At 65.2% G+C, this 22,517-nt stretch overlaps 2 protein-coding genes across 4 annotated transcripts; both read right to left on the bottom strand.

The window, feature by feature from the left end:
- Positions 1–1,615: 1,615 nt before the first annotated feature.
- On the bottom strand, positions 1,616–14,163 carry CTDNEP1 (CTD nuclear envelope phosphatase 1). 3 transcript variants are annotated; one of them, XM_084616305.1, is made up of 8 exons: positions 14,011–14,163; positions 7,756–7,822; positions 7,192–7,310; positions 6,763–6,834; positions 4,110–4,213; positions 3,491–3,602; positions 2,708–2,792; positions 1,616–2,049 (listed from the first exon to the last, which is right to left on the bottom strand). In XM_084616305.1, the coding sequence occupies exons 1-7, from the start codon at positions 14,110–14,112 to the stop codon at positions 2,709–2,711; spliced, it is 660 nt and encodes a 219-aa protein (XP_084472431.1). In that variant the 5' UTR covers positions 14,113–14,163; the 3' UTR covers positions 1,616–2,049; position 2,708. The 3 variants fall into 3 exon arrangements, with proteins under 3 accessions (XP_084472431.1, XP_084472429.1, XP_084472430.1); XM_084616303.1 differs by having other exon boundaries at positions 4,097–4,213; positions 14,011–14,162; XM_084616304.1 differs by having other exon boundaries at positions 4,097–4,213; positions 14,020–14,153.
- A 2,177-nt stretch (positions 14,164–16,340) lies between these two features.
- Positions 16,341–21,553, bottom strand: ELP5 (elongator acetyltransferase complex subunit 5). The gene is made up of 8 exons (XM_084616300.1): positions 21,490–21,553; positions 20,434–20,494; positions 20,085–20,165; positions 19,361–19,587; positions 18,740–18,933; positions 18,319–18,417; positions 17,531–17,631; positions 16,341–17,186 (listed from the first exon to the last, which is right to left on the bottom strand). The coding sequence occupies exons 1-8, from the start codon at positions 21,539–21,541 to the stop codon at positions 17,078–17,080; spliced, it is 924 nt and encodes a 307-aa protein (XP_084472426.1). The 5' UTR covers positions 21,542–21,553; the 3' UTR covers positions 16,341–17,077.
- Positions 21,554–22,517: the final 964 nt, after the last annotated feature.

Genomic DNA, 22,517 nt, shown 5'->3' on the forward strand with positions numbered 1-22,517 from the left:
GGGGGTGGGGCTGGGAGCCAGGAACAGGGTGGCCAGTGACCCCTCGCCCAGCGCTGAGATGCGGCCACCTCTGGGGCGGGGCGGCCGGTGACCCAAGGACCCCTCGCCCAGCGCTGAGATGCGGCCACCTCTGGGGTGGGGCGGCCAGTGACCCGGGGACCCCTCGCCCAGCGCTGAGATGCGGCCACCTCTGGGGCGGGGCGGCCAGTGACCCGGGGACCCCTCGCCCAGCACTGAGATGCGGCCACCTCTAGGGGAGGGGCGGGGCGGCCGGTGACCTGGGGACCCCTCACCCGGCGCTGAGATGCAGCCACCTCTGGGGTGGGGCGGCCGGGGACCCGGGGACCCCTCGCCCAGCACTGAGATGCGGCCACCTCTGGGGGGGGAGGGGCAGGGCGGGGCGGCCGGTGCCCCCTCGCCCAGATGCAGCTCCTCCAAGGAACAGTTCCGCCCCCCACATCTCCTGCCAAGGGAGGCTCCCATGATGCACTGCACGCTGGCGGTGGCGGGGAAGGGTAGGAAGTGCCTGAAACCAGAACCTGGCTCCGACCGCAGAGTTCCCCTGGGCCCAGGAAAGTACCGGGGTATTTTGCCACTTCCTCGGGGGAGGGGGGGGGATATTTTACCCTTCAAATGAAAAATGGAACGTGCCCTGCCCCCCAGGGGCCAGCCCCACCTGCCAGGGGAGAGCGCCCCCTGCTGAGCCCCCCCAGCACCCCCCTGCCTGCCAGGGAAGGGCGCCCCCCACCCCACAACACCCACTCTGCCTGGATTGACCTTCCGCCCGCTCAGGCTACACCATCTCCAGCAGGTGAGAGGTCCCCTGTTACCCCACAGCCCAGAACGGGGGACGGTGCCCCCATCTCACCCCGAATGGGAGGCTAGGAGCCAGGACGCCTGGGTTCCATCCTGCTGCGGGGGGCCTGATGGTGCAGCCATGTCCTCAGCTGATCCTTGAACCCCGCTTTACCCCTCACGACAGGCCCCCCACTGAAGGGGGCCCTCAAACCCTCTCCCGGCGCCCCGCCTGGCGAGAACCGCAGACAACCCGGGCCTGGGGGCACAGGAGCTCTGTGCCTCTGGGGAAACTGAGGCACAGAGGCCTGCCGCTTGTGAACCAACTGGGCACTGACCCCTAGCAGTCCCTCCCCCCCCCCGGCTGCAGCTTCCCCAGCACCGCCCCTCCAAGAGCCAGGGAGAGAACCCAGGAGTCCAGGCTCCCAGCCCCCCTGCTCTAACCCACCAGCCCCCACTCCCCCCCCCCCCACCCTGAGGCAGGGCCCGCATCCTTCCCTCTCCCTGCACAAGACTCCAGCTGTTGAACATCTGGAACGGGCTGGGGGGGGGGGCAGTGAACCCCCCCCAGTAAGAACTCTCTGAACACAGCACCGGTTCTGGCCTTGCTTAGCGGCTATAATTTGTCTCCTGGGTTTTCCTTCCCCCCCCCCCCCCCCGAGTCTGAGAAACCAGCGAAGGGTCGTCCCTTGGGTCCGGATCTGAGACCCAAGCCCCCCCCCCGTATATCAAGCGGCTCCAGGTTGCTTACCTCCTGTTCCGCCCCGGGGGGGGGGGGCGCGAAGGAGAAGGAAGAACGGAACGAAAAAGGAAACGAAAAGAAAAAAAAACGAGGTCTTTGTACAAGGCCGAGGGGGCGGGGGGGGTCTTGTAAAACCAGCCCCCAGCCTGATGAGACACGTCCATCCGCGCGCCACAGAGTTTCACACCCCCTTTCTTTGTCCAGCTGCCGGGTAAGCTCCGCCCGCCCAGTCAGTCCCCAGGAGGTGGGGGGGGAGTCGTTTGTCGGTGGGGAATGGGGGGGGCGGGGTTCGGTGTTTTATAAACACCCCTCGCCCCCGCCTCTGCTCTTCTCCAGAGTCCACAAAGCCGGGGGCGGAGTCCATGTCGCGGGGGAGGGGAGAAGTGGTGGTGGCAGCGGTGGGATACAGCGGAGGTCAGGGGCCCACGCCCGAAGAAAGGAGGTGCTGACGTCACCAGAGGCGGTGCTGATGGAGGTTCCGGCTCAGCACCGACCGCACGTCTGCTGTGAACCTGAGGAGGGGAAAGGAAGCATTAGAAGAGAACCCAGGAGTCCTGAATCCCAGCCCTCCTGCTCTAATTAACCAGTCCCCTTTGACCTAGTCACCCCTAGGGACTAGGCACAGAGCACAGGGACCGTGTGGAGTGTCAAAGGATCCCCTCGCTGGATCTCGGCCTAATAATTCACCTGTGGAACTCCTTGCCACAGGATGTTGTGAAGGCCAAAACCCTAATGGGGCTGGAAAAAAACGTTCCTGGAGGGTCGGGCCACGAATGGGTCGTAACCCAGGCAGGCGGAGACGCCACCCCAGGAAGGAGGGCGCCCGGCAGGGATTCGGGGCTCAGCCCGACACCGGAGCATCCTGCTCATCCAGCCTGGGCTCTGCAGCGCAGGTCGGGGGGCTACTGGATACGGGTCAGCCTGCGACCGCTTGGATCTCAGGCCTTTGGCATGGTCACCGATGGCACCCAACGCAGAGCAGTGCAGGCTGTTAAGCAGAGCCAGGGCGGGGACCCAGGCGTCCTGGCTCCCAGCACCCCCCCTCTGCTCTAACCCCTAGCTCCCGCTACCCTCCCAGAGCCAGGGAGAGAACCCAGGAGTTCTGGCCCCCACCCCCCTCGTGGCGGTGGGGCGAGAACCCAGGCGTCCTGGCCCCCCGGCGGCGGGTACCTCAAGGCATCCAGCATGGGCAGCAGGTTGAGCAGGGCGGTGTCGCTGGGGTCGCTGAACCACGACTTGATGGGGATGGCGTTGTCTAGGAGACAGGGACAGACGGACACCTCTTAAAGGGGCGGCGCCGGCCAACTGCAGAAGGGGAGGTGTACGTTCCCCCCCGCGCCCCCCCAGAGTCCAGGTCAGTACCACACACCCACATGCAGCCCCCCCACCCCCTCCCCGGGTCCCAGCACAACCCCGGAGGGGGCTCTGTGGATCATGGTCCATTTGGGGGGAGCCACTTCCCCTCAGTCAGGACATGGGACGGGGGTGGGGAGGAGAGACCCTCCCGCAATCGGGAGAGGGGCAACACCCCTCTTGGAGAGGCGTGGGTGGGGGGCTGCTGGGTTAGAGCAGGGAGGGCTGGGAGCCAGGACGCCTGGGTTCTCTCCCGGCCGCAGGCAGCGAGTGGGGGTTAGTGGTTCCCGCGGGGGCCAGGAGGCAGGACTCCTGGGTTGTCTCGCGGCCCCGGGCGGGGGAGGAGTGGGGGCCGGGAGGCAGGACTCCTGGGTTCTCTCCCGGCCCCAGGCGGGGGGGAGTGGGGGCCGGGAGCCAGGACTCCTGGGTTCTCTCCCGGCCCCGGGCGGGGGGAAGTGGGGTCCGGGAACCAGGACTCCTGGGTTGTCTCCTGGTCCTGGGCAGGGAGTGGGGGGCTGGTTATTAGCACGGGGGGTGGAAGCCAGGACTCCTGGGTTCTCTCCCGGCCCCGGGGGCGGGGGGGGGGGGTCTGGCTCGTACCTGGATGGCTCCGGTAGGCACCCGGCGAGTTGTCCAGGATGACGACACTCGACAGGTCGCTGTGCACCACCGCCAGGTCCTTAATGTAGCTGCCCAGCTCCAAAGTGCAGTGCTGGAGGGGGGCAGGCAAGGGGGGGGGGTGAGTAGCTGCAAAGCCCTGGGGTGCCCCCCAATGCCCCACACGCCTCCCACCCTGTAGCCGGGCCCCTGGGGCCGTGCTCAGAGAGGGGGAGCACCCCACCCAGCCGGTGAGCCCCCAGCATTCGGGGGGGGGAGGGAACGCAGGGGCACCCCAGCTGCCACCCAGCATGCAATTGGCTGCTCTGCCCCCCCACACTGAAGCCCCGCCCCCTTCTCTTGAGCTCCTGGTCCATCACCCACCAGCTCTTCTGTCCAAAGCCCCGCCCCCAGCCCCCTCTAAGCTCCGCCCCCAGCCCACCTCTCTCCCAGCCCCTCCACCCTGACCCCCCTCAGCTCCCCAACCCTGCTTTCTCTAAGCCCCTCCCCGACTCTGCTCTCCAAAGCCCCGCCCCCCACTGCCCCCAAGCCTCTCCCCTCCTTCCCCATCCTACTCCCCCCCTGCCCCACGCCCCGCCCCCCACTCACCTGCCGGTAATACCTTCTCTTGAGGATACTCCTGTTGTTGTCCAGCTTGTCCGCCACCGCGGAGCCGTAGATCTCCATGCTGGCCGTGAACACCACCAACTCGTACCACTGGCTCACCTGGGCGTGGCGGGGAAGGGAGGGAGAGGAAATCAGGGCGGGACGGAGACCTCCGCCTCCTCCCGGGGGGGGACTGCCAGCTAGTGACCCCCATGGGCCCCCGAGAGAGCAGGGCGAATGGCAGTGTCCTTGAGCACGCATGTATGGTCATGGAGGTCCAGTTCTAGGGAGGGCAGTGGGGTCTAGTGGTTAGAGCCGGGGGGGGCTGGGAGCCTGGACTCCTGGGTTCTCTCCCCGGCTCTGGGAAGGCAGTGGGATCTGATGGTTGGGGGGGGGTGGGGCTGGGAGCCAGGACTCCTGGGTTTCATCCTTTGGCTCTGCCACCAGCCTGCTTGGGCAAGTCCCTTCCCCTCTGTGCCTCAGTTTCCTCTCCCACGCTTGGTCTAGACGGATCTCTTCGGGGAAGGACCCCTCTACCTCCGCACGCGGCCCCCCGCCCAACACCCAGCGACAGCGAGGTGTCCTTTGAAAAGCCATAATCTGCTGACTATCACCGTCCCGTTAAACCATGCGCATCAACGCAGCCTAAGGAGCGATGAGATTTTACTGCAGGTCTGTTACTGAAACACACTGCGAGTCCGGGAAACCCCCTGTCAGGAGAGGACTGACCCACAGCTGTTGGACAGGTATTAGCTACGGCAGAGCCTCAAGAGTTACGAATCCCTCGGGAAGGACGGTCGTTTGTAACTCTGAAACCTTCGTACCGCTGGACAAAGCATTTCAAAAGCTTACAGCTGAACGGTGACTTAATACAGCTTGGAAACTTCATGATGTATTTGCCTTTTTTTTCCCCCCCTCGCCTCTGCTGCTGGCCGATTGCCTACTTCCGGTTCCAAACGAGGTGTGCGGTTAACGGGGCAGTTTGTCACTGGGGGGTTCGTCGCTCTCTGCTAAGACCTGCAATGGCTGGGGAGGTGAGAAAAGCTGTTTCCTTGAATCTTCCTGAGCCTTGGTGATGTTTCGGGTTTCGAATGCGTGTTTAACTTTGTAACCAACGCCCACCTTTTATGCCTTTATTGCTGAAAAACAATTGACCTCTCTCCAGCTAATAAACCTGTGTGGCTGTTTTCTCTTCCACGGAAGTGACATTTCAATGGCCAGACCAAAGGTCCATCGAGCCCAGTATCCTGTCATCCGACAGCGGCCAATGCCGGGTGCCCCAGAGGGAAGGAACAGAACAGGGAATCATCAAGTGATCCATCCCCTGGCCCCCATTCCCAGCTTCTGGCAGAGACCAGGGACCCCGTCCCTGCCCATCCTGGCGAATAGCCACTGATGGACCTGTCCTCCAGGAACATATCTAGTTTTTTTTTTTAAACCCTCTTCTCGTCTTGGCCTTCACAACACCCAGTGGCGAGCAGTTCCACAGGTTGACAGTGCATTGTGCGAAGAAATACTTCCTTTTGTTCGTTTTCAACCTGCTGCCTGTTTATTTCATTGGGTGACCCCTAGTACTTGTGTTATGAGGAATAAATAACACTTCCTTATTTACTTTCTCCGCACCCGTCATCATTTGATAGACCTCTCTCATATCCCTCCTTAGCCGTCTCTTTTCCAAGCTGAGAAGTCCCAGTCTTATTAACCTCTCCTCACACCCTAATCATTTTTGTTGCCCTTTTCTGAACCTTTTCCAATCCCGATAGATCTTTTTGGAAGTGGGGCGGCCGCATCTGCAGGCAGTATTCAAGATGTGAGCGTCCCATGATTTATAGAGAGACAATATGACGAACAACGTAATGAGGTGGACAGTACAAGAGGCATCTCTCTGGGGTGCAAGGCAGGGGCTGGAGAATTTACTGCCCTGGGGGCAGGGGGCCTGTCCGCCTGGCTCCAATCACAACGAACTCCCTCTCTGTCAGAGTGACTTGAGCACAAGGGCACTTTTGCTGCAGAGGGGAAACTGAGGCAGAGTGCATTTGAAAACGTAGAAGCTGCCCTAATGCATCAAACCAACGGTCCGTCTAGACCTGTATCCTGTTGCTGACAGCGACCCTGTCCCAGAGCTTCAGGGGGAGCGTAGAGACCAGGGCAACTGGAGCGATTCTCTCCTGGCTTCGCTTCTATCCCTTCGCTATCGGCTCCTAAATTCACGGTCACTGCACGCTGAGTGGAAGTTCACAGAGAACTATCCACTATTAACAGAGCCAAAAGTTTGGCTGGAACCCAGGACTCCTGGGCTCTCTCCCTGTCTCTGGGAGGGGAATGGTGTCTGGTGGGTTAGAGCAGGAGGGGCTGGGAGCCAGGACGCCTGGGTTCTCTCCCTGGATCTGGGGTTGAGTGGGTTACAGCAGCGGGGTCTGGGAGTCAGGAATTCTGGGGTCTCTCCCCGGTTCTGTAGTCAAGTGGGTTGGGCAGGGGAGTCAGCGGCAGAGCCGGGAACCTAGTCGGGCCTCTACAGCCGGCTGTTGTGCCAGCCAAATTTCATTGTGGGGGTTGGGGAGAATAGCGTGGTGGGTGGGGAAGAGAGGGGGCATGATCCGCGCTGACGTGGGTCTGAAAACAGGACCCCACCCCGGAAGAAAGCAGAACACGGCGGGGGGGCCACTTACCACTTCTAGGAAAAAATCCACGTGCGGCCTCTTATGTACAAAAAAGCGGACGGGGTGTTTGTCTATCACAACCTGGAGACCGGAGAGGAGACAGGTAAAGCAGGGTCCCCCATTCCCCATCGCTCCCCTGAGCCTGCAGCCGGCGCCCCCTAGAGGGGAAAGGCCCTAGATAGCTTTGACTTGTGGCATATAGTCCCCACAGAAAGGCAGTTCCCATTGTGTCTGGAGTGAAGGATGTGGCCGAGGCGGGGGCATGGGTGTAGGACCTACATAAATTTACCTGGGCGTTGCACGCGTGCAGGAGGACAGAACCCTCCACACACCAACACAGAGGCAATCTCCCCCTGATCTCCCCCCTCTCACACACCCCCAGATCTCCCCCGTCCCGCCAGCCAGAGTTCACTCCTCGGCGCCTGGCCACCGGCTCACCTTGAGGATGAAGTCGGGAGGGGTCCCGGGCCGCACCGTGGGTCGCATCACCCCATCGTGGTGCGAGTGGATCAACGTCTCGTCCAGGTCGAGCACCAGGACCTTCCGCTTCACCTGGTCTGGGTGGGGAGAGGGAGCTGTCAGATGTGGCCTGCAAAACCCTCCCCCCCACCAATCAACATCAGCCCTGAGAAACAGGCATCCAGTCCCTCTCACCACACCCCCCACCGCATGCTGCCCCATGGCAGGGACCCCGTTGGACCAATCTGCTGTAAGGTTTAGATGCAGCCCCACCCCTTTGCCACTCCTGGGGAGACACCCCCTCTTAACCCAGAAAATCTGGGGAGGCCCTCCTGCTCCCCAGCTCTGGGAGGGGAGCGGGGTCTGGTGGGTTAGAGAAGGGGGAGCTAGAAGCCAAGACGCCTGGGTTCTCTCCCCAGCTCTGGCAAGAGAGTGGGGTCTGGTGGGTTAGAGAAGGGGGGGCTGGGACCTCGGATGCCTGGGTTCTCTCCCCAGCTCTGGGAAGGCAGTGGGGGCTGGGAGCTGAGGGGCGGGGACACTTACTAAGCCGGTTCCGTGCAGCCGGGGAGAGAGGGAGCACATCATAGCGCACCGTCTGGTACTGGATCACCTGCCGCGAGGAGAGCGGGACGGGCTGTCATAGCCGGGAGGAGAGCCCGGCTGCTAACCCCCCTGCCCCCAGATCATCCCAGTCCCCCGCCACACACGGGCATGCCTCTGTAACAACCCATGTCCGGGGGCCTCCCACAAGCTCCATGTGTTGACACCCCCTTCTACTTGAGGGACTCCCCCCTTGTCCCTCCAACCTCCCCCCATTTCTCCCCACTCCTCCATTCATTCCACATGCTCTGTGCCCCCCCCCATCCCCATCTGGTGGGTCAGAGCTGCGGGGCTGGGAGCCAGGATGCCTGCGTTCTCTCCCCAGCTCTGGGAGGGGAGGGGTGTCTGGAGGGTTAGAGCAGGGGTGGCTAGGAGCCAGGACTCCTGGGTTCTCTCCCCAGCTCTGGGAGGGGAGTGGGTTCCATCTCAGGTGTTTAGAGCAGGTCAGGAGCATAGACACAACAGGGGAATTAACAAGACAGGAATGAATCTGGATGGAACCCAGGAGTCCGGACTCATGCTGGTAAAAAACATGGCTCCCCTTTTTGACAGAGGGGGGAACAGAACCCAGGAGTCCGGGTTCCTGGCCCACCCTGCTCTAACCCACCAGACCCCCCCTCCCCTCCCCTCCCTCTGTCGTGCCTTTTGGGCCCCCGTCCGCCCTGCCCTATGACATGTCACAGCACCTGCCTGCACTGGAGAAGCCTGGATTAGATCTGCCATGGGCTCACCCCTGCTCCCTTCACACCTCCCAGTCTCTATTTTAACCACCCACCTGCTTCCCCAACTCAAACTGCGCCCCGGTCACAGCCCCCGGCACCTGTCGTCCCTTGGCAAGGGCACGGATCCCGCGCCCCACGGGTCATGCGCCGCTTGGCCAGTGGCTGGCGCTGGCCCCGGGGGCAGCAGGACGTGACTCCAGGGCCAGCTGCGAGGGCCTCCTCCCAGAATTAGCTTTCCCAGCTGGTTCACCCCGGCTGATCCGATCCACGGGCTGCCTGGCATTGGATCTGGCGAGGCCTGAGACCACGGGGAGAGGCGGCAGCTCAGGAACCCTCGGAGCAGGGGAAACAGGTGGGGTCCAAAGGACCCCAGCCCCCCCGCCCCGCTGAGCGGGGAAAGCGCAATCCCAGCCCGCAGAGAACAGCTTACACGGCCCCCGTCTCAGTCCGGCCACAGGGCAGTTGGAAATCACAGGGCCCGGGGGCCAGCCAGCGGCTGCTTCCGACCCACCCCCCTGCAGGAGCAGCAGTGGAGATTTGGTTATGGGCTGGCCAGGGAACGGGGCTCCCATCCGGCCCAGGGGCAAGGACTGGCTAGCTCAGGGGCCTTTACCCTCTAGGTAAAGATAGGGGTCCCCTCCATCGCACGCAGCCCAGTGGGGTCCCCCGATCGATCGGCATCCGTGCAGTGCCCCGGCACAACGGGAGAGTCCACGCTGTGTGATCCGGCACAAGGTACCGCGTCCGCGCGGGCGCTAGGATTCCCAGGATGCTCTGCACCAAGGCGCTTGACCAGCCCAGTGCATTGTGGGAGAGCTCAGCTGTCCTAGGTGTGCCAGGGGAATCATGGGAAGATGCTGGAGGGCTGGCGGCGGGGTTAGCAGCTCGGGGGAGCACAGCAATCGGGCTCTCACCCCGCTCCCAGCCAAGCCAGCCCCAGGAGTGACAGGGCCCCCCCAGGTTAAAATCAGGACTAAGACCAGCCCCCAGTCAGCAGCCATGCCCGGGCACACAACCCGGGCCCCGGCCTGCCCATCACCTGCCCAGAGGAGGCATCTGGGGTTGGCACCGGGCAGTGTTTTAAGCATATTAACCCTCCCACTAGCAGGTGTTCCAAGACAGAAGACAAACGCAGAGCAAGCGTTAGGTATGCCTCCCGGGGACGGAGCCTGGACGCCGGGGTCCCAACTCCCCGTCCCGGGGATGGAGCCCGGACGCCTGGGTCCCCTTACCTCACTCCACCCCCCATGGCACCAGGACCCCATCCCATCACACACACCCCAGACGGTGCCAGGATGCCTGGGTCCCAGCAGCCCAAAGCTGGAAACACAGAGCCACCCAGTGGCCCGTGGCAAAGGCCAGAGGGACACGGGAGTTTAGCCCCGAGGTCTATGGGGCAGTGACTTTGACAGCCTGCGTGGGCCGTGTCAGAGCCAGTACCCCCTGGAGGAGAAAGCCCCCCCACCCCATTCCCCACCCCCAGGAAAAGCTCAGGGTCCCATTGAGCCGGGCGCTGCACCCGCAGTCGGCAGAGAAACACAGACACACTCTCACCTCCGTAACGCTGCGGACAGCACGCAAGCAACGCGGCACAACTAGGCTAAGAGACAGCATGGCCGAGGGGGGGCAGGACGCCTGGGTTCTGTCCTCAGCACGCTGGGTGACCTGGGGCATGTCCCCCTTCTGTGCCTCAGTTTCCCCATATCTAACAATCCCGCCCACCTTTGGAAAGTGTCTTGAAATCTACGGCCGAAACACACTATATTCCGCTGTCCCAAAATCCACAACAAACTGACCGGAGCCCATCACCCTGGTATCTGAGGGCCTCCCAATCTAAGGTAGGTCGCCTATTTTACAGGCTCACTCTCTCGGCCTCGGTTTCCCCAAAGGCTTAAACTTCAGCCTCGTTGGTCCTAGGCCAAAACACTAACCACTGAGCCACCCTTCCACATACACCCCACCAATACCTGGAGTTGTGGATCTCTGGGTCAGGTTTCTACCCAGGCCCGTGTCTCAGATGGGGGGGTGGGAGCTCCAGACTTCGGGCACCAGACACCAGCGTAAAGTGGGACTGAAGCCGCGGCCCTGCTGGAATTAAGTTCCTGGTCCGCGTTAACGTCACCCTGGCACTGGAGTTAAGGGGCGCCATCTGCCTAAAGGCTCCCCCCAAACTGAGATTGGGGTCACCCCACCATTGCACCAAATGCTGCACAGCTTTAAAAAAAAACAAAACAATTTCCACCACCATGGACTGAGATCAGGGCCCTAGCTCACCCTGATCAAGATCGGGGGGCTCCTCCGGTATTCCAGGTGCCACACAGAGCTCCCCCTGCCCGAGATCGGGGGTCCCCCACCATACCAGATGCCGCACAGAGCTTCCCCCACCCGAAATGGGGGCCCCCCACCAGTCCCTGCCCAAGGAATTTCCAGTCTGACAAGTTTCAAGATGGGGAAACTGAGGCATGGCAAAGCCATTTTCCCAAGATCACAGAGGGAGGCAAATGAGCTGGATCCAGACACCCCGGAGTCCAGATCCTCCTTTCAAAGGTTTCTTTCCCGGATTATAAGGGGATGCTCTGATCCCCCCGGGATCTTCCACCTGGGGCTTCGAAGGCGAGGGTGAACGTGACTCGACACAGAGAGCAGCCGAATGCCCAGAGTAAATGTCTTGCCCCTTTAAACCTGGCAGAATTTGACAGAGATGGGGGGAGGGGGTTGGTAAACTTCATTTCCATGCATTTAACTACATGGATAGAGGGGCTAGTGGTTAGAGCAGGGGGGTCTGGGAGCCAGGACTCCTGGGTTCTCCCTCCAGCCCTGGGAGGGGAGCGAGGGCTAATGGATTAGAGCAGGATTCTAGTCCTGATGGCCTGCCAAGTCCATGCGGCCTCAAGTCCCTTCCCGCTCTGTGACTCGGTTTCCCCGTCTGACAAAGTGGGATGATCCTGATCTACCTCCCAGGGGGTTGCGAGATGAGGCTTTCACTGCACTCTGAGGCAGGGAAGTTACACGTACATTTCACGGTCAGTTTCCTTCCCCCTGAGCCCAGAAGCGAGGGGCTTGGGGGTCAACACACCAAAAAGCCACCGGCGGGTTTCCTACCGGCTTTATGGGCTTTTGGATCTTTGCGCCAATCAAAGACCCGGATGTCACCTGCCTGTGAACTCGCCAGGCCCCCTTGATGGGCTCCAAGCAGCCGCTGGCAGGGAGGGGAGGATTAAACGCCACTTTCCAGAATAGATGTGGAGCAGCAAATAACATTGGGGCAGCAAGTAACTTAGCACCCCCCTCGCCCCCCCGGACACACACACACACTCCCAAGCAGCCAAAGACACTCAGAGCCAGCATAATGACGCCCCAGTCCTTTGTGCCCCAGCTGCTCTCCCCATCCCAGTTCCAGGGGTTCAGCATCCTACCCCACAGCCCCAACCCCCTCAGATACCTCCCCCACTTAAATGCCTTCAAGTCTCCATGGGCCCCGAACCCCAGGCACCCCCCAAGACTGCTCAAGGGGGCCAGTCGCCCCCAGAACCCTCTTGTCTATCTCCCCTCCTACCTCCACCGGGATGCCAGCCCCCCAGATCCCCCTGTACCTTCGCTACCTCTTAAATACCCTTTGCCCCTGCCCTTGGGTGCTTTTTTACCTCCCCCGAGTCCCTGTTCCATTGCCCCAGATGACCCCCCAGATACCCCCATGCCAGCTCCCCAGCTGTCCTGCAATCCCCCCCAGCGTCTCCCTGGACCCCCCCCCCCCAGTCAGCCTCCCAATTGTCTTCCCAGATCCTCCCCAGCCCCTCGCACACACCATCCCCCCAAGTCACCCCCAATTGCCCCTTACCACTCTACCAAAGCTCCCCCCACCGGACCCCCAATTGTCCCCCCAGACAACCCAACCACGGTCTTCCCGGCTCTCCCTGCATCCCAGCCCCCCCGCAAACCTCCCGCAATCAGCCCCAGGTGCCCTCCTAATCCCCCCAGATCACGCTAGCCAGCCCCCTAGTTACCTTCCCAGTCTCCCTGGATAGTCCCAACAGGCCCCAAGATCCCCCAACGCCAGCTCTCCAGTTCCTCCCTCCAGCTCCCCTCAACCCAGTTCCCCAGGTGCCCCCCGGGTCTGGGTCCCGCTCCCCAGTTGTCCCCCAGGTCTCCGCGCCCCACCCCCACCCCACCATGCCTCGCTCCCTAGTTGCCCCCTGGATTCCCCCCTGCAGCCCCACTCCCCAGTTCCCCCTGGGTCGTCGTCCCCCAGGCCCCGCTCAGCGGGTCCAACCCCAGCCCCGCTACCCTGTCGGCCCCCCAGGGCCCGCTTCCTGGTTGCCCCCCAGGTCCCCTCCTCCAGTCATGCTCCCCCCCCACGTCCCGCTCCCCGGATTCCCCCCCAGCCAAGTCCAACCCCAGGCCCCATCCCTGTCCCTGTCCCCCCCCCAGCCTCACTTCCGAGTTGCCCCCCGGATCCCCCCCAGCCCTGCCCCCCACCCCAGGTCCCGTTACTCTGCTGCCCCCCAGGCCCCGGTACAACCCCCCCAGCCTCGCTCCCGAGTTGCCCCCCCCCGCCAAGTCCAACCCCAACCCTGCTACCCTGTTGCCCCCCCAGCCTCACTCCCGAGTTGCCCCCCAGGTCCCCCCACCTCAGGTCCAGCTCCACGGGTCCCCCCCCCGGCCCAGGTCCCGTCGCTCCGCGGCCCCCCCCGGGCCCCCCCCCCGGCCCAGGTCCCGTCGCTCCGCAGCCCCCCCCCGGCCCAGGTCCCGTCGCTCCGCAGCCCCACCGGGCCCCCCCGGCCGGCCCAGGTCCCGTCGCTCCGCGGCCCCCCCGGGCCCCCCCCGGCCCAGGTCCCGTTGCTCCGCGGCCCCCCCGGGCCCCCCCGGGCCCCCCCCGGCCCAGGTCCCGTCGCTCCGCGGCCCCCCCCCGGGTCCCCCCCCGGCCCAGGTCCCGTTGCTCCGCGGCCCCCCCGGGCCCCCCCCGGCCCAGGTCCCGTTGCTCCGCGGCCCCCCCCCGGGTCCCCCCCCCGGCCCAGGTCCCGTTGCTCCGCGGCCCCCCCGGGCCCCCCCCCGGCCCAGGTCCCGTCGCTCCGCGGCCCCCCCAGGTCCCCCCCCGGCCCAGGTCCCGTCGCTCCGCGGCCCCCCCAGGTCCCCCCCCCGGCCCAGGTCCCGTCGCTCCGCAGCCCCACCGGGCCCCCCCGGCCGGCCCAGGTCCCGTCGCTCCGCGGCCCCCCCGGGCCCCCCCCAGCCCAGGTCCCGTTGCTCCGCGGCCCCCCCGGGCCCCCCCGGGCCCCACCCCGGCCCAGGTCCCGTCGCTCCGCGGCCCCCCCCCGGGTCCCCCCCCGGCCCAGGTCCCGTTGCTCCGCGGCCCCCCCGGGCCCCCCCCCGGCCCAGGTCCCGTTGCTCCGCGGCCCCCCCCCGGGCCCCCCCCCGGCCCAGGTCCCGTCGCTCCGCGGCCCCCCCCGGCCCCCCCCGGGCCCCCCCGGCCGGCACTCACGGTGCGGACCTGGCGCCGCAGCAGGTAGAGGAGGAAGCTCCAGAGCTTGGTGGCGAAGGCCACGAAGGTCCGCAGGCCGAGCAGACACTGAGTCCGCATCATCCCGGCCCCGGCCCCGGCCCCGCCGCCCCCCGCCCGGCCCAGCTCCGCCAGCTTCGCGCCCGGGCCGGGCCACGGGGCCGCGAGCCGGCGGCGGCGGGGCGAGGGGGGAGGGGCAGAGCGCGGGGAGAGGAGGCGGGGGGGGGTCGCGGCGGGGGGGGGGGTCGGTCTCGCGCCTGGCTCCCGTCGGGCTCAGCGGCCGCCGCTGTCGGGCCCCCCCGCCCCCTTGAGTCGGTCCGCCGGCGGCGGATTCGTTTCCGGTCGAACCACTTCCGGGTGAGGGGTCGCGCGCGAGGACGGAAGCGGGAGGTTGGGGGGGCGCGCGCGCCAAATAAGGCCCGACCCGCGCGGAAAGAGGAGGGCGGGGTCTCGAGCGGAAGCGGCGCGCGCATGCGCCACACTGGGCGGCGCGAGGGGGGCGAGACGAGTGGGAGGTGGCAGGGGAAAGGGGGCGGGGCTGAAAGGGAGACCAACGGCTGGGGCCCTCCGGCCGGGGCCCTCCGGCCGGGAGGACACAGGGGGCGGGGCCGGAGGGAAGGGGGCGGGGCCAGCGAGAGCGGTTGGGAACTGGCGCAAAAAAGGGGCAGGGCTTGGAGGGGGTGGACAAGTGGGTGGGGCCAGGGGGCAGGACCATCAGAAAGGGGCGTAGCCCGTGGGGGGGGTCAGAAAAAGGGGGCGCGGCCAGAGACGGCGGTTGGGAATGGCAAAAAGGGGCGGGGCATAAGGGGGCAAGTGGGTGTGGCCATCAGAAAGAGGCGGGGTCACAGGGAGGCAAGGGGGAGGGGGGCCACGGCATGGGCCCAGAGACAGTGGGTGGAGCCATTAGAAAGGGGCGGGGCCAGAGACAGGCGGTGGGCGGGGCCAGAGACAGGCGTTGGGACGAGCAAAAGGGGCATGGCTTGAGGGCGGTAAGTTGCGGGGCGGGGCAGGCGGTCAGTGGGCAGGACCATCAGAAAGGGGCGTGGCCTGCAGAGAGGCAAATGGGAGGGGCCAGAGCAAGGGGGCGTGTCCAGAGACAGCAGTTGGGGCAGGGCTTGAGACGAGTGGGGCCAGGGAAAAGAGGTGGGGGTCACGGGGAGACAAGAGGGAGGAACCAGGAGGACAGTGGGTGGGACCATCAGAAAGGGGCGTGGCCTGAGGGTGGGGCCAGACAGCCCTTGGGAATGGCAAAAAGGGGCGGGGCTTGAGGGGGCAAGTGGATGGGGTCATCAGAAAGAGGCGGAGTCACAGGGAGGCAAGGGGACAGTAGGTGCGTCCACCAGAAAGGGGCGTGGCCTGAGGGAGGCAAGTGGGCGGAGCCTGCGAAAGGGGGCTGGGCCAGACGCAAGGGGTGGGGGCAGAAGGCCAGAATAGATGAGCTCAGGGAGCCAGGGTGGGTGTCAGGCTACCACCCGCCCTGGTCTGTGCCACCCGGAGGGCCACCTCCCCAAGCCACAGGCAACACAAGCCCCCGCCCCAGCCTCCAATCCGTGGTCCGCCTCCACAGATCAGTGCCCCGCCCCCAGCCAGCTAGACCCCGCCCCCCTCCACCGGACACACAGCACCCACACGGGTCTCCAGGGAAATCGAGGCGACGTTTATTGACCGAAGCACCAAGACAGCACGCTGCCAGGGGTTTTGACCGCCGACCACCCGAATAAACTAGCCCCGGAGCACCCCGCCCTTCAGCCCCACACCCAGACCCGCCCCGTGCAGCAGCCCCCGGGTTCGGGACTCAGCCGGCCACGGCTGGCACTCCTTACCGCACATGGCTTCCTTGGGGAATGGTTAAGTAACACAGTGCCCCCTCTGCGGCCGTCCTCCCCTCGCAGTCTGCCCATCAACTGCTTCCTCCCCCCTTTTACAGGACTGGAAAGATTCTGGGGTACAAGCCCCCCGGTGCACCAAGGATTGACGGAGCATGAGCGGATTGGGGTTGCCCTCTCCCAGGGACAGAAGGGGATCCCCCCCCCGAAGTGTTGGAGGCTTCCCCCCCCCCTTCACTACCAAGACTCTCAGCCCCATGGTGGAGATGGGAGTAGAACCCAGGACTTCTGGCTCCCAGCCCCCCCTGCTCTAACCACCAGCCCCAACTCCCCTCCCAGAGCCGGGGAGAGAACCCAGGAGTCCTGGCTCCCAGCATCCCCTGCCCTAACCACCAGCCCCCACTCTCCTCCCAGAGCCGGGGAGAGAACCCAGGAGTCCTGGCTCCCAGACCCCCCGCTGTAACCCACCAGCCCCCACTCCCCTCCCACCCAGGATTCTCCTCTCCCTCCACCACTGTTGCTCCACCCACCATGCACCGCTCTTAACGAGCTTCAGTTTCATTTCCCTGCTGAACGAGGCACATCCTTTACACCAGCAAGGGGACAATGCTGAGGTCGGGTGGAGGCGGTGGCAGCAGGAGCTGCTGGGGTGTTTTTTTGTAGGTCCTACCAACAAGGGGGAAGTGGCTCGTTTTAAGGGCCTGGGGGCCCTCTCTGGACTGAAGAGGGATGAGTCCGACCACTGCAAACTGAGGGGGCAGTTCCGATCTGGCCCCAGGGCGGGGACTGGCCCCTCTACATCCGGCCCCAGGCCAGGACTGGCTCAGGGGGTCGGGAAATGGGGCAGGGGCCTGTCCCCTCTAGGGGGCGTGGTTTCCCATCCACCCTTTCTTTATAGAAGTCTAGCCCCATGCCACAGCAGGAGGCTGTGGGACAGGGGTGGGGGGCTGGCGTGGGTGCAGTGGGGAGGGGAACAAGGCCCAGCCCCACTTCTCGGCGGATAGATGCCAACCCCAGTCAACAGACCACAGACACAGCCCTGGGCGGGGGCACATGGGTGGGGGGCCATGGTGCGCTCCTGGGTAGCTCCCCGTGCCAGACACAGTGGGGCCGGAGTCGGGCTCGGTCACGGATCTCTCTGAAGGCTCCTGCTGGGAGGCCGAGATCCGGGGGTCCATTTGGGGGAGGGGGGAGCCTCCCCCACACACACACCCCCTCGGCTCTCACACGTCCAGGTCGTCGTCCGGATCCTCCTCGTCCAGGTCGTCCGCGGCGTCCGGTTCGTAGAAGATCTTCCCGGCGTTGGCCGAGGCCTCCAGCAGGGACGACTTCCTACCACGGGGAAGGACGAGGGGGCGGGGGGGTCAGCGCCCACGGAACCAGAGATGGGGGGGGGGGGGCGGCAGACGAGGGATGGCTGGAGGGCAGGACGGGTATCGGGAGGATTCGGGGAGGGGTGTCCTGCCCCGAACGGGGGTGCAGAGCGGAGGCAGGGGGTGTCCAGGGGGCATCTCCCTTGGGGGAGGGTGCAGAGCAGAGGGAGTCGATGAGGCATCCCCCCCAGGGGTGGGGGTACAGAGCAGAGATGGGGGGCGTCCAGGAGGGGTGCAGAGGGGAGGTAGGGGGCCTCCGGGGCGGGGGGGGGGTGTCCCTCCGGGGGCAAGTGCCCCACTCACTTTTGGGCGGTGAAGTGGAAGGGCAGCAGCAGCCCGTCCCGGGCCTGGCGCTCCGTGTCCGACAGCCGCAGGTTGAAGGTCAAGTTGGCGGTGGGGTCCGCCTGGGGGGGTGGAGACGTCCATCACACACACTGCCTGGGGGGGAGGGGGCAGGGCCCCCCCGTATGAGTCACCCCACAGGGTCACCTCCCTCCATGGGGGGTCAGCTTGGCTAGAGGGGGCCACAGTGTAGATAGGGATTCTCCCCAGACCTCCAGAGCCCACCCTGCACTCAGACAGCCCCCCAACCCCACCCCTCAATGCCCCCCCATCCCCTGCCCCACAAACCCCCACTACCGTGTTCCCAAACCCACACCCCAGGACCCCATATCCCCCCCAATCCCCTGAGACACCCTACAACCTCAACCAGCACCCCCAGGACCTCCAAATCCTCCCTTCCCCCGAGACCCTTCCCCAAATCAGCACCCCGGGACATTCAGTTCTCCCCACTCACTGCTGCCCCCCAAAAACCCCTGAACCCACCCTGCCCCTTAGATCTCTGCTAACTCCCACACCCCTCACCTGTGAGATCCTCCATCCCACCACACCCCCTACCTGCCCCCCAAGACCCCACCACCTAACTGCCAGCTCCCCAGTGGCTGGGGGGGCAGCTAAGCTGGGATTTTGGAAGGAGCAGAGTTTGGGGTACTCCGGTGTCCAGATACCTGCTGATCCCCCACCCCACCCTGAGCCCACTGCTGTGTAACCGGGGACCCCCAGCCTCATGAGGAAAGGGAGGGGGGCCATACTGTGGAGGGGGGCTCGGCCTCCTCATCTTGGGGCATGCTCCCTGTGGGCTCCCCGAGGGCTTTTGGGGTGAAGCCGGCCAGGACGGTGTAATATTCCTCCTGGGGGGACAAGAGAGGGAAGAGGATGAGACAGAGCCACCCCCCCACCCTAGATTGGCACCCCCTTCCCCCCACTGCTGCCCCCCCAGCCTCAAAGGGGGGCTGTCTCCTCCCTTGCCCCCTGCTAACTCCAGCTGCTAAGTTACTCCGACCCATCCAAGACCCCCTCCCCTCCATAAACCCCCACTGCCCCCTGATCTAGGGGGTCCCTGCCCCCCAATATCCACCCATCACCTCCCTGCCATCCCCCCAACCCCCGTTTCCCCCTCTCCCCCACCCCACACACCCCCCAATCTGGGCGTCTCCGCCTGCCTTCCCCCACCTTCTTGAGGACCTTCCAGGTCCCCTTACGCTGCAGCATGGAGGCCAGTCGGGGGACGTCCCCCCGACTCCCCACGCCCTCGGGGGCCGGCCCCACCCCCACCACAGCTTGGGCCAGGGAGTGGAGGGTTTCCACCAGGCCCAGCGGGTGCAGGTCCCCGTGGAGCAAGGCCAGGATCCTCGTCACACGCAGGCCTGAGAGGGGAGGGAAGGGAGAGATCAGACACCCCCGCACCACCCCGAGCCAGGTAGAGAACCCAGGAGTCCTGCCTCTCAGCACCCCCTGCTCTCACCCACCAGCCCCCACTCCGAGAGCCAGAGAGCGAACCCAGGAGTCCTGGCTCCAATCCCCGCCATGTTCTAACCACCAGAACCAAGGAGAGAACCCAGGAGTCCTGGCTCCTAGCCACCCCGCTAGCCCTCACTCCCTTCCCAGGGCCGGGGAGAGAACCCAGGCGTCCTGGCTCCGAGCCACCCCGCTCTACCCCACTAGCCCTCACTCCCTTCCAGGGCTGGGGAGAGAACCCAGGAGTCCTGGCTCCCAGCCACCCCGCTCTTCCCCACTAGCCCCCACTCCCTTCCCAGGGCCGGGGAGAGAACCCAGGAGTCCTGGCTCCCAGACCTGCGCAGGCAGCTGCCCTCGGGATCCGTTCCAGCGTCTGGCAGACGGCGGCCAGTGGCTGGCGCAGCAGAAGCCAGCTGAGCGAGTCCAGGACAACGGTGACGGGTCCCGCGGGTCCCCGCGCTAGGCGCCCGGCCACCCCCAGCGCCGAGAACTCCTCCGCCCTGAAGGCCCCGGCCTCCCCGGTCCAGCGCAGGGGGTCTGTGAAGCCATCCTGGTATAGTAACCTGAGGGGGGGGTCAAAGGTCAACCCGGGGGGGTACGCTGTGAGAGGGGACAGCTGCCCCAATGTAACTGACGTGATGCTGCCTGAGTCTGCCGAGAGCCTAAGCCCATTGCTCCAAGAGCAGGCAGCTACCCTGTGCTCTGGCCCCACTTATTGGGGGGGGGGTCCCTGCCCACCCCAGTGTGGGGGTTTCTGTGTGGGGCTGGAGGGAAGAGAGCACAGGCGGACGAAGCTGATGCAACTCAGCTCCTGAGGGGGGGAAAGAAACACCCCCCTCCGCCCCTCACTGGAGACGACGGAGCAGACCCCTGCCCTCGAAGTTGGGGGGCAAAATCATGGAGAGGGTCCCCGATTGTCTCAGTGCAGCCCCCAACTCCACAGAACGGCTTTGCGGAGGGGGGCGGGAGTGGAGGGGGCCGTGCTGTGCTGGCCTGGTGGGGGCATTGAAGGCAAGCGGAGCTGTGGGGCAGACGATGTAAGGGGGGGGGGGGGACTCACCGCGCAGTCACGTCAGGGTCGAAGCCAGCCCGGAACTCTTCCTCGGGGATTTCAAAGCCGAAAACGTGGACGGATTCCCCCCTGGAAATGCAAAAGGGTGGGGGGGGGAGCGGGGAGAGACAGGAATGAGCCGAGAGCGTGGGGGAGCTGCAGGCCACAAGGGGGCGCCGGGGATCAAAGGGGCAATTGTGGGTTATGGGGGGCGGGGCAGAAGTACCCAGCAGCTCCCCCCCTCCACCGGGCGAAGGCCGGGAGATGGCAGGCCGTGGGCCAGCAGGGGGCGTGCGTCTCAGCCACCCCACGGTTTGGGGGGGGCAATGGGGCAGTTTGGGGGGGGCACCACACCCACCTGTGAGCTGAAGCTGCCGCAAAGGTCTTGAGCAGGCTGCGGCCCTCACACTCAACGGTGTCTGCAAGGAAAGGGCCCGGGGCCGGTGAGAGGGGGATCTGCCCACCCCAGTACGGAAATACACCCCCCCCGCTCCCTCTCCAACCCCCTTCCCCTTCCAGCTTCCCACCAGCTCCTCCCTCCACCTCCCCCCGTCATCCCCCCCGGCCAGGTTCCCCTCTGCTCCCCCCTCCCTCCACCCCACCCCGGCCAGGTTTCCCTCTGCTTCCCCCAGCTCTCCCTGCTCACCCCACCACCCCGGCCAGGTTCCCTTCTGCTCCCCCCTCCCTCCACCCCACCCCGGCCAGGTTCCCCTCTGCTCCCCCCTCCCTCCACCCCACCCCGGCCAGGTTTCCCTCTGCTTCCCCCAGCTCTCCCTGCTCACCCCCCCACCCAGGTTTCCCTCTGCTTCCCCCAGCTCTCTCCCTAGCTCCCCGCTCCTCCCTCTCCCAGGCTCCCCCAATGGCTCCCCCTCCCCACCCATTGCTCCCCATCCCCCCATTGCTCCTCCTCCCCCTGCCCCCAGCTCCCCACCCCATGGTTCCCCTTCCCCCTGCCCCCCCAGCTCCCCCATGGCTTTCTCCTTCCTCCTAGATCCCACTTCTCCCAGGCTTCCCCTCCCCCCCAGCTCCCCACCCCATGGCTCCCCTTCCCCCTGCCCCCCCATGGCTTCCTCCCCCCCCAGATCCCCCTCCCCCCATGGCTTCCTCCTCCTCCCAGCTCCCCACCCCATGGCTCCCCTTCCCCCCAGCTCCCCCATGGCTTCCTCCCCCCCCCAGATCCCCCTCCCCCCATGGCTTCCTCCTCCCCCCAGCTCCCCACCCCATGGCTCCCCTTCCCCCTGCCCCCCAACTCCCCCATGGCTTCCTCCTCCCCCCCTACATCCCCCCAGGCTTCCCCTCCCCCCAGCTCCACACCCCATGGCTCCCCTCCCCCATGGCTTCCTCCTCCCCCCTAGATCCCCCTCCCCACCCATGGCTCCTCTTCCCCCTGCCCTCCCAGCCCCCCCCCCCTCACCCTGAATGAGGACGAGCCCCCCCGTCGCCCCAGCCACCAGTTCCCCCAGCATCCCACTCCCTGCTCCCCCCGCCCCTCCGCGTCGGCGCCTCCCTATGACCTCACCGTACGGCCCACTGGAGTGTCGGGTGCGCACGGAGCGGGAGGCCCCGCCCTGGGCGGCGCCATGTTGGGACGTAGGCGTCTTGGCGCTGCCTGCTCAATAAAAATGCGGGGTGGGGGGCGCGGCAACAGACAGCCCCTAATGACATCTTGGGGGTGGGGGAGGGAAGGGAAGGGGTCCTTTCCATTTGTTTTAGGCCTTCGTGGGGGGGGGGGTATTTTCCAGGCACTGAGGTAGTCACATCAGCTGCCTCTTGGCCAGACTTTTGCCAACATGGAGCGGTTTGGGGGTCAGATTAAGAGTCTCTTAAAGCCCCATTGGCTGCATTGAGGGCTGGGCTCCCCCCAAGGCCCCCCCTCCGTGGTCCCCTCCCAAAGGGGCAAGAGTTGTCCCCTCTGTGGTACTTAGGCCCAAACCCCAACATGGTGCCCATACAGGCAAGAGGTTCCCTGTCCCACTTCGAGGACCCCTGTCCATCACGATCCTGGGCTAGCCACTCCAGTGCCTCCAACCCGCCCAAATCTCCTACTTCCCCCTGCCTTGTCCCCACCGCCATGGCCCCCCCACAAAAGCGGCCATCCTGGCTAATACCCATTGATGGACCTATCCTCCATGAACTTATCAAGTTCTTTTTTGAACCCTGTTATAGGCTTGGCCTTCACAACATCCTCTGGCAAGGAGTTCCACAGGTTGACTGTGTGGTGTGTGAAGAAAAGACAGTGTGATGCAGTTGACATGAACAGGCACGTTATACGCAAGACACGGGAGGGCGTTGTTCCGCTTTGCTCTACCCTGGGTGAGTATAATGTCCAGTGCTGAGAACTACGCTTTTAGAAAGATGGGGCCAAACTGGAAAGAGGCCAAAGCAGATCCACAGAAATGAAAACCCGACCTGTGAGGGGAGGTGATGGAATTCCCCATCACT

Source organism: Lepidochelys olivacea (genome assembly GCF_965140295.1).
Source record: "Lepidochelys olivacea isolate rLepOli2 genome assembly, chromosome: 28".
NCBI classification, from domain to species: domain Eukaryota; kingdom Metazoa; phylum Chordata; order Testudines; family Cheloniidae; genus Lepidochelys; species Lepidochelys olivacea.